This window comes from Phytophthora infestans, genomic scaffold (assembly GCF_000142945.1).
Source record: "Phytophthora infestans T30-4 supercont1.24 genomic scaffold, whole genome shotgun sequence".
Classification (NCBI taxonomy): domain Eukaryota; phylum Oomycota; class Peronosporomycetes; order Peronosporales; family Peronosporaceae; genus Phytophthora; species Phytophthora infestans.
Window position 1 is genome coordinate 1,877,652 of NW_003303735.1, and position 10,391 is coordinate 1,888,042.

Sequence of the window (10,391 nt, forward strand, 5' to 3'; positions counted from 1 at the left end):
AGTGGCAACTACGCACCATGCGGTATCTACGTGCCAAGGGAATCCGCAAGGCGCTGCGCCAATTCCACTTCTTGTGTGGCATCAAGCCGCCTTACAAGGTGCTTCTGGATGGCAACTTCATCGCCATGTGCTTGCAGATGAAGGTGGATGTGCATGAGCGCGTTCCTAAATACCTACAAGTGAAGCCACACGAATGCGAGTTTTACGTGCCTCGCGCAGCTCTAGACGAGCTCAAAACGCTCGGAGAAGCCACCAAAGAGGCTTATGATTTAGCCAAGAGCTTCAAGGTGGCGGAGGCTTACAACCAATCAGAGGCTGACAAGCAAGAGACCGTGGACGTGTCCAAGTACATCCAGAACATCATCGGCGAAAAAAATGAGCGCAAGTTTGTCGTGTGCACACAGGAGGTGGAGCTTCGTAAGGCGCTGCGTCTGGTACCTGGTGTGCCACTCCTCTACCTAAACCGCTCGGTGCTGGTGTTTGAGGAGATCTCACGCGCGACGTTAGCGATTGTTCGTCAGGAAGAGAAGGCAAATATGGCCAAGCTAGACGTGAACGAGAAGAGGAAGTTGGAGCAGATGCAGGAAGGAGAAAGCGGAGAGAGCCAAGAAGAGCAGCAAAGACTTCAAAAGAAACGAGCGAAGGGACCCAACCCACTTGCCGTCAAAAAGTCGACCAAGAAGAAGGTCCGCTCTAAGAAGAAAAAGAACTAAATTCTTTAGCTTTTGTTCCTTGCTCATTGTGTTGTTTATATTATGCTATTACTTACTACTACATGCAGTACAAATATTAAAAGTCTTTGTCCCATTCGTGACCATCTGACCTATAGACCGGAGCTTCTTCATCAGAATCCTTCACATTCTCAAATCTCGAGTCATCCTCAGCGTCTGCAAGCTTGGGTTTGTATGGAGCGTTGACTTTCTTCTGCAACATAGCATCCCAGTCCACCTTTGCGAACCAGGCGTGAGTACGGATGGCACGTGCCCCACCGTGCGTCATACCAAGTCGCTTGGTGGGGTCTCGCTCCAGCAGCTTCGAGAGGATATCGCGACAAGAAGAACTCACCGAACTGGGAAAATCAACTTTCTCCTTGACGATATTTCGACAAATTTGCATCTGGCCAACCTGTGTGGACCCTGCAAACGGCGAGTGGCCCACAATCATCTCGTAGATGAGAATTCCCAGTGCCCAGTAGTCAACTCCTCGGTTGTGACCTTTACCCAGCACCAGTTCAGGAGCGAGGTACTCGGTTGTACCACATAAAGTGTAAGTCCGGTCATCTACGACCTTGGCGAAGCCAAAGTCCACGACTTTGAGGTATCCCACGGGGTCGATCAGCAGGTTTTCCGGCTTCAAGTCGCGATAGACAATGCAGCGTTCGTGAAGATACTCGAGAGCCATAAGCACGTGACTGGCGTAGAATCGCGCGTGGTCGTTCGGTAATCGACCAGGAGACGACGGTGTCGAGTGTAAGTACGTAAACAACTCGCCACCTTGCACGAACTCAATCAGTAGATAAAGCCGAGCTTCGTCCTTGTATGTTGTGTATAACTTAAGTAAAAAGGGGTGATTGCATTGTGTCATCACCGACTTCTCGTTCACCACGTTCCTCTGTTGTTTGTACGCCACAACGGACGCTTTGTTGAGTATTTTGAGTGCGTATAATGCGCCTGTGGGTTTGTGTCGTACCAGCTTGACCCGACCAAATGTACCCGATCCAAGAGTTCGTAGAACTTCCAGTTCGTCCAGTTTGATCTGCTTTTGTTCCTGCATTTTCAGGGATATTCGACGTTCCTCAGCCTCGCGATTCAAAATCTCCTGGATAGGACCTAGAAGCTCAACGAACTTGCTTTGATCAAGCGACAGACATTCCAAATGACCATTGGCGATAACGTCAGCTTGTCGTGGTTCACCGTGTAGAAGAGACATCTCACCGAAGAAGTTCCCTGTCGATAACGTGGCTATCTGTCTCTTTTCTTGGGTCACGTCTCCGTTCTCAGTCTTATACGTAATTACACTCAATACAATTTTTTTAAGCGTAGATCAAGATAACTGTCAAAATGGTGATAAAATGTAGCCATCAACACGCCATTTGAAAGCAAGTGTCGTTGGTCTCTAGTCAAACTGCTGTCGCAGCGCCATCTCCGTCTCGGACTTCCAGACGCGGAAATCGGACCCGATGCCTGCCTGGCCTTTCAGCCGCTGGTTCTTGACGCGTTCCTTGCCAATTGGAGATCGACTTCACAACGACAGCAGATCCGCTCTTGATGATGTAAAATGCGGTGCCGTGGTCGCCCTCCTTGATCACGAGCTCCCCGTCCGTGAACGATACGGGTTGCAGTGCCAAGAAAAGCTTCTCCTTTTCCGAAGTCGAGAGAACTTTTAGCATGGGAATAGACTGTATCACTCGCATGCTCATATTGTGATCGATCACTTCTCGAAGACTTCCCAGCTGGTCATCAAAAGCTTGACGATCGAGTGCAATAAGAGTCACATCCGTTTCTGCAGTCACGTTGGCGGCACGAGGTTCCAACGTCATGAGCGCACGCTCACCGAAGTAATCGTTCTCGGTCAGACGCACCGACTCCATACGATGACTGTCCCCCACGTCGGTACAGACGACTGCACCACTCTTAATGATGTACAGGACATTGCCTCGTTCTCCTTTCTTAATGATGCGCTCACCTTTCGTGAACTTGACGAACTGAGCTGCTTCAGCGAGTTGGTTCAGCTGGGTATCAGTCAGCGCGTACAGCAGTGATACTTTACGAAGAGCACTCTTGCACTCGCCTATCTGCTCCGACTGGATACGAGCTACTAATCGACGAAAGGTGACGCGGTCAAGTGCCCAAAGACGACCTGGTTGTGAGCACGTCACGCTGGCAGTACGTGGACAGTTGTAGACCAGCGCCAGCTCTCCAAACGTGGCACCTCGTTGCACCGAGTTGACAACATTTCCTTGCACTGACACGGAGAACAGACCCGTTTCAACAACGTAGAAGAAGTCGCCGTGGTTGCCTTCGCTGATGACAGCTTCGTCAGCAACAGTGAGCTTCTCCGTCATGGAATTCACAATGGAGTCGATGTCACTGTGACCGATAGTATAGAAAAGAAAATTATTGAGTAGGGCCTGTCGGATGGTTTTGGTCGATTCGGACGACTTCGCTACACTCTTATGTTCTAGGGGTGCATCAAATTGCACACTCTCGCCGAAAATGTCGCCACGACGTGAAGCCGCGTTGCGTTTTTCGCGCAGGAGAATACTCATCTTCCGTTCTACGATCAGAGGTGTTAGCATCTTATGACAAGTCTGGCTGGGTATGCAAGCCTACCGACAGCATCTTCGCTCACAATGACCGGATCAAATGTCTGTCCCACTTGGTTCTGCACCGATTGAACGCAGCCCATGATGAATGCAGTTACGGACAAGGTAACGTGGCTTTCGATCCTTTCTCGTCACTTTTCAAGAAGTGCAGACAGACCATCCTTGGTGGAAAATAGTCACACGGTCCTCGTATTCTGAGGTACAAGGCCAATTCAATTCTAAGTTGGGAGGTAGCTCCTCAACGGAGCTTAAACATGTCTATCTGGTGCTTCCGTTGGTCATTGAAAAGTGTTGCAGCTTCAAATAGATCAGCGCACTCGAACGTCTTCAAATGGAGCAGTAGTAAGGGTTTTTTAAAACGGGTTGAAGTGGTTGAAAGCCTGCAAGTCGTACCTTGATTGCCAATGAATTCATCAGGTCTACCTCCTCCTGTGCCAGGTAAGCTATGTTCGAATGATGTAGAGCCAAAGTCGTCGCGAGTTCGACTACCAAGCCTTCCGGTGCTTGAAGACGATGCGGATAACTTCATTTACGAAGATGACGGTGAGTCAAATGACGAAGACGGAAACTCCGAGTTGTGTCGATACATTCAACGACTTGAGAAGGAAAAGCAAGAGCTTGAAAATGAGGTACACGTACTGAAAGACCAAAACGCCAGTCAACGACTCAAGTCTCAAACCGCAGAACGCCGTATCGAGATGCTCGAAGCTTCTCTTAAAGATGCAATAAACACCGGCGACGCCTTCAGACAAGAGAAAGATGTGGTGCTAGCAGTGCAAGCCAGTGAGCGCGAGCGAATGGCGTCAATGGTAGCGTTGCTCGAGGAAGCTCAGAATCGATATGAAGACGCCGAACGTGCTCGTCAAAGCGCCACTTTCAAGCTCAGCTCTCTGCAGGCTACCAGAGCCGACGCCACAAGTCAAAGTTTGCTTCCACCGGTACCCAAGACCATCCCAACGCCTCGAAGTTTGTCCTCCAATGTGCTATTGGAAGGGTCAGTTGATTTCGATGAACGCATCGAGAAGTACAAGCGAGACATTGAGCTGCTTCGACAGAAGCTCGAACTTACCGAGGAACAGGCCGCTGAAAGACAGAAACTGGCAGTGTCACTGGCACTGCACGAAGCGCAACTTGACTCCTCGAACGTGGTTGAGCACATGAAATTGGAGTGTGAACGTCGAATTAATGAATGGCGACACTGTGAAGCAGTTCGAGCCAAGGAAAAGGAGAGCGCTTTGGATGAAGATCGCTACAGTATCCGACTGGAAATGAGGTATGCACTGCAACGTTCACAGATCGATCAACGGGTAGCCCTTCTTCAAGCTGAAACGGAGTTTAAGACAGACAGGCCCAGTCCGCGAGAGCCAATTGAGAGCGATTTCTCCATTGGAACGTTGGATGAAGTGCTGGTTCGAATGCAGCTGGAACAAGTTCGTACACGTCGCTTTGAAGCTCTTAAGAAGGCGCTTCTCATCCGCCACGCACAACTCAACCAAGCTGCAAAGGAACTGTTCTGTCGCTGGAAACTTCAAGCGTCGAACATGAGGATCATGCGTCTAAACGCTGTCCTGCACATGTATCGCATCGCGTTGCACTTCGAGTCACGCAAAAAACTCAGGAGCTTCAATCAGTGGCGAGATCAAACCCGACAACTGCAAGCACAGAACTTCCAAGCTCAAGCACTTTCGTGTTGGAACCGCATGATCGCAGTGGAGAGAATAAGCCACGTTATTCGTCAAACCACGGTATGTTACGTACGTCATGTAAACATGCGATAACATCACTAAACTTTTCTGTCGATAGGTGAAGCGAACGGCTTCATACTTCCATCGGTGGCGTCAACAAACATCCGAAGGCGCTTCAACGGGCTCTTCCAATCCCGTACTGGGCGAAGAGAATACGCAGGCCCTGCACCAAGAGATTAAGAAACTGCACGATCAATTGTCTTCGTCGAAATCAGAGGCCTGGCGATACAAAAGACAATTGTTAAAGCAGTTCCTCGTTTGAGCAAAACTGAGACGTTGATAGCAATCAATAAATTTCTTGAACCTGAAAAAAACACGATGACCGGGGACTTGTTTCACGCGTTGTAGCCTTGTGTCCTTGGTGATTAACCACGATAGCCTGGGTAACCAGGAGCTGCTCCGTGGGGTGGGCCTTGAGGAGGGTAGCCTTGCTGCGGTGGGTAGCTGCCTTGCTGATAACCTTGAGGCGGACCCTGGCCGGGATAGCCTGGCTGTGGCTGATAACCTTGCTGGTAACCTTGGGCTGGGCCCTGGGCGGGGTAACCTGGTTGCGGCTGCTGTCCTGCTTGCGGGTACCCATGGGGAGGAGCTTGTCCGGGAAAGCCTGGCTGTGGTTGGTAACCTTGTTGATATCCTTGGGGTGGGGCTTGACCGGGTTGGCCTGCCTGTCCTTGTTGATATCCTTGGGGTGGGGCTTGACCGGGTTGGCCTGGCTGTGGTTGATATCCTCCTTGTGGGTATCCATGGGCTTGGCCGGGCGGTGGTTGGTAACCTCCTTGTCCCTGGGGTGGGGCTTGGGCGTAGCCTTGTTGAGGAGCTTTCGGATGTTGCGCAGGGTTTAGCGGCTGAGAACTAGCAGCAGGCGGGGGCTGCGAAGTGGCGGGTGGAACACTCGATTGAGGCCCTGTTGGTTCGGAGAACAAGTGGTATGTTGGCGGTAGCGCTGGATTTGGCACTAAGCGACGCACTTTCATGTACTGACACAGCTGCCGTGGGATCTCCGCGAGAGTTTCTCTTGTCAAAGCATCCGGGTACCCCACGAAGCGGTTGTACGGGACGAATTGGACGCTGCAAACGAGTAAAAACGTTAGTGCTTCAAAGTAAGAACTAAGAGATAGGAAAAGCTTACATGTCACGAGCAGATACCCTTCCGTTTCTAGCCCGCAGCTTGCCTCCGTCTCCGTCCAAAGCGACCATGGACGAGAAGTCAGCGGGACCCACACCAATGATCACAATCTAGGTAGAAATATCACAGCATATTCCATTAGTACGTCATGTCGAAACATGACTCTAGTTAGGACTTACTGAAAGTGGAGAGACGTGGGAAGCCTCAACCAGCGCCTCAATCGTTGCCTGCATGTCCATGATTGCGCCATCTTCAATCATGAATAAAAACAGAAAGCCAAGTTCATCAGTTGCTGACTGACTGAACAGTGTAAAATACACTTGCGTACCCGTAATAATGAGCAGCACAAAGTACTTTTGCTTGTGGGGATCACTGAGCTGGTTGGCGATTCGCATCGACTGGTTAATCAATCTGTTAATTCAGCACAAATACGACGTAAGTAAAAAAAATGCATTTCCTCATGACAAATCATGTCGTACGGAGCAAAACACGTGGGTCCATGCAAACGGATATATCCAAGAGATGACGTGTAGAGCTGGGAAAATAGATACATCCAAGGAAAATTAGGTCGTGAGCCCATCTTACCCGGAAAAATAATGACCGTACCTGGAGCACTCCCTGAGCACCTGCAACTTCCGGGTTCGACGGGTTCAGATTGAGTGGAAAGCAGTGATCCACGTCATACGCGCCCGGTGGGATACCGCCGAATCCATACACGGGAAACTGCTTGTCCGCGTCGTACTCTTGCAGAATCGAAACCGTGGCCGAAATGGCGTGTTGATACTGGTTCGGTCCGCGCGGATCGATGAAATGAAGGCTACACACACGCAGATAAGTACAAGTTCAGGTATAAGATCAAAGGGTTAGAATTCTGTCAAATTGTACCTGCGCGGGTCGTTAGGAGGTCCGTTGGATGCCGTGTAGTCGATGCCAATGATCAGATTCATCTCCAAACCACCACGAACTATCAAAACCAAGTAAAAGTTAGCTCATAATTCCTCTAAGCGATATTAGAGCAGCAGAAATACACTCACGGTAGTCAATGAAGGTGTGATCTCGGAAGATCTCGACCTCGGAAGCCACAAGCAGCCCAGCGTTCGTGTATTTCTTGCCCTTTTTCTTCTGAAGCGCTTCATTGTGTAAAACGAAGTTGGTACCTCGCTTCCCCTGAATCTCCTCGAACGTCGTTTGCACGTGCCCAATCAGATCCGATTTCCCACCTCGATCTTCGTCAAACACTTGCAGACTCAATGGACGTCTGAAGTCGCCATTGCAAAGTTGCTGCATGGGCAACTCAAAGACCTTCCAGTTCGGATTCAAGTTGTTGTCGATAGTCTCTGTCCGGTGCACTTGGGTCCAGGACTGACCATCTTCTCTCAGCCGACTGATGACCAGGAACGGGTCGCTCTTGCTGAACATCCCGTCCATATTGGCCAGGGAACTGGCCGAGAAGCGGAAGCGAACAGCCTCACTGGAAGCTTTAACTTCTTCGGCTTTGATCAGCAACGAGCCTTGGTGCTTGGACGTGCTCTTGCCTCGAGTGAGAAGGAAAGACCCACTCTGACCCGGAGCGCCCATTAATTGACCCAGAGTGAACTCTGCTCCACCGATAAAGTCCTGATCCTTGAGTTTATCGGGGGACGAGCTGTCCTGGTCATACACTTCCACCTTGAGTTGCTGTGCAGACTCAAAGTGATACTCGACTAGGAAGAGTTTGGCCCATGTGGGGTTCAAATCGTCCTTCTTGGCCTCCGTCTTGCCCAATTTGGTCCACCCAGATCCGCCTGAACAAAGGAGACAGGTTATTTGGAGGATGGGAGAGTGAAGTGGGGAGGTGTGATCTTACTTTTCACGTAAAGCACAGCGAAAGGGTCGGATTTGGAGATGATATCGCGGTCCTTTAGGTTCTTGGCACTCAGCGACAGCTTCACGGACGACGTGGGGGGGCGAACGCCTCCAGGGGGAGGAGCGGCGGCGTACATGCTAAATAGTATTAGATGCGGGCTTGGTGATTCTTGAAGGTTCGTTAAATGAGGAACAGTCTGATTAAATTAATTTTCACTGCTCTTTTTTTATTTTAGTTTGACTACTTCTATTTTTTGATTCCTTCAATAAAAAAGAAGGATTAATACATGTATGTACATGTAGGTTCAAATGCTTGTATGGTTCCGACATGTATAATGTAGGTACAGAATCTGTGTGAAACGTTTGGCGGGACCCCGGGGTCCCGCATAAAATATGCTCGGTATTGTGTTATTTTGAGCAGTCGCGACTTGTGACACAATCTTCAGTTTCGATCGGGTGTCGCTGCGGAAAATGTCGTCTCGGGCGTCTGGCGGCTCACGTTCAACCGTCCCGCCTCGAAAGCGTGCAAAACGAGTCAACGTAACGACTGGGATCAAATGAATACAAGGCGAGATGGAAGCGAGTGGCAACAGTCAGAAGGAATAGTCATTCAGATTCTTCAACAAGGATTATCAGAGCGAGAAATTCGAGCTGTTATACCTGTGGGTGGTAGCCGCATTGCAAGACTGCGGAAAGTACTGAAGGAAGGAGTTGAAACGCTACACACTCGTCGCGAGCCACAACGACATTGGCATGCAAAATGTCAAGGCCACGTCCAGTGACACCAACAGTAGCAACAAGAAGAAGAAGTTGAAAAAGAAGACAAGCACTTTGGCAAAGCCACGCAGTAACCAACCTTCCATCTTGCAGTTCTTCACGTCACACACACAACAGAAAGAATAAGTATTTCAAGTTCAGTTATACTAATTTCAAATCAACTTAAAAATGATACCGGTTTCTGATGGGGATACCGGGGTCCCAGTGGGACCCCGGGGATCCTTTCAGATGACAAATGATGCAGCAGGTCACTACAATTCATTAACCTAGCTCACATCATTCGCATGTTTGCGCTCTTACCACTAGAAATGTAACGGGGTACGTAGCCCTAAGTGTACCCTGGTTACATGAAGTGTGACACTTCACACTTCAGGTGTATGACACGTCATACACCGGGATATTTGGTACAAGGTACCAAGGTCGTTCAAAACCAACCATTGGATAAACGACATTGCATTTCTATAGGTAACTTATAGTTTGTATCAAACCCAAACTTAACCTACCTATAAATAAACTCAGTTTACAATCTACCTTATTTAGGTCCCTTCGCTCTCTTTAATTAAAGAGGGGACCTGTGAACTGCCGTTCACTGAGAGTTTGTATACTCTCGGAAGATAACTTCCTCTAGCGCAAGGTGCTGTGTGACCCCGTCACACTCGGTAGCACTTGTAGTCAATCCACGCCACCGCGGGTAGACTACCTGAACCTCTCCGAAGTTCGTTGCCATGCATAGGAACGACTTCTCCCATATGAACGACTCTCAGTTCGAGTCGGTTCGAAAGATGGCAGGCATCTTCGGGATGGAGGCCCTGCAGAGCCTGGTGGTATCAACACCGGCTGAGCAGCTCGAGCGCGTCAATGCATTCGACGCGTACGAGCAGGGCCTCATCGCGCATGTGCGGGAGAACCTGCAGGCTCCGGCGGCGGAAGCAAATCCACCTCACCCAGAGCCCATACGGCTGAAGGTTAAGCCGTATGAAGGGAAGGAAGGCGAGAACCTTCACTTCTGGGTCCGAGAAGTAGAGCTCGCGATGGACGCGGCTCTGATCTCGACCGAGCAATTGCGTGTTGCTTTTGCACTCTCCAACCTTAGCGGCCGTGCTAAGAGTTGGGTGTACACACGGGAAGCAACATCCCCTGGATGTTTCACATCCTGGGCTCAGCTGTGCGAACAGCTCCGAGCCGCGTTCCTCCCGGCGAACTACGAGTACCGCCAGCGTTCGCGCTTCCTCGCGTGTAAACAAGGAAGGCGCGAACTGCACGAGTATGTGCAAGAGATACGGGAGCTCACGGCGTCCCTAGTGGGAAACCCACTCAACGAATACATCAAGATGACTGTGTTCATGGACGGCCTTCGAGTGGGCCCCGCGCGCACTCAGCTGTTCCGGGTGCAGTCAAGCACCCTTGAAGAGGCGATTTAAGTGGCTCTTCAAGAAGAGTACAGCCATCGCCAGGCGCGTACGCCGGCCTCAGCGTGGCCTGGGAGTTCCTTGTCGGCTCCCGGTCAAACAAGCCCCAACGGACCAGTTCCCATGGAACTCGGGTCCGCCGAACAGCGTGACATCCGCTGCTT

The 10,391-nt window shown here is 50.3% G+C and overlaps 4 protein-coding genes across 4 annotated transcripts; 2 read left to right on the forward strand and 2 right to left on the reverse strand.

Moving 5' to 3' along the window:
- Positions 1-3: 3 nt before the first annotated feature.
- PITG_12292 (rRNA-processing protein, putative) lies at positions 4-713 on the forward strand (the record flags this gene model as incomplete). Its single annotated transcript, XM_002900849.1, has 1 exon — positions 4-713. One exon carries the CDS (start codon positions 18-20, stop codon positions 711-713), a length of 696 nt encoding a protein of 231 aa, XP_002900895.1.
- A 76-nt stretch (positions 714-789) lies between these two features.
- PITG_12293 (cAMP-dependent protein kinase catalytic subunit, putative) lies at positions 790-3,408 on the reverse strand (the record flags this gene model as incomplete). Its single annotated transcript, XM_002900850.1, has 3 exons — positions 790-2,017; positions 2,241-3,276; positions 3,333-3,408. The coding sequence occupies 3 exons, from the start codon at positions 3,406-3,408 to the stop codon at positions 790-792; spliced, it is 2,340 nt and encodes a 779-aa protein (XP_002900896.1).
- A 274-nt stretch (positions 3,409-3,682) lies between these two features.
- Positions 3,683-5,103, forward strand: PITG_12294 (uncharacterized protein; the record flags this gene model as incomplete). Its single annotated transcript, XM_002900851.1, has 1 exon — positions 3,683-5,103. The coding sequence occupies one exon, from the start codon at positions 3,730-3,732 to the stop codon at positions 5,101-5,103; it is 1,374 nt and encodes a 457-aa protein (XP_002900897.1).
- A 253-nt stretch (positions 5,104-5,356) lies between these two features.
- Positions 5,357-8,228, reverse strand: PITG_12295 (copine, putative; the record flags this gene model as incomplete). The annotated part of the gene is made up of 9 exons (XM_002900852.1): positions 5,357-5,887; positions 6,039-6,138; positions 6,200-6,306; positions 6,376-6,446; positions 6,525-6,594; positions 6,803-7,013; positions 7,082-7,160; positions 7,231-7,980; positions 8,043-8,228. 9 exons carry the CDS (start codon positions 8,176-8,178, stop codon positions 5,357-5,359), a joined length of 2,055 nt encoding a protein of 684 aa, XP_002900898.1.
- Positions 8,229-10,391: the final 2,163 nt, after the last annotated feature.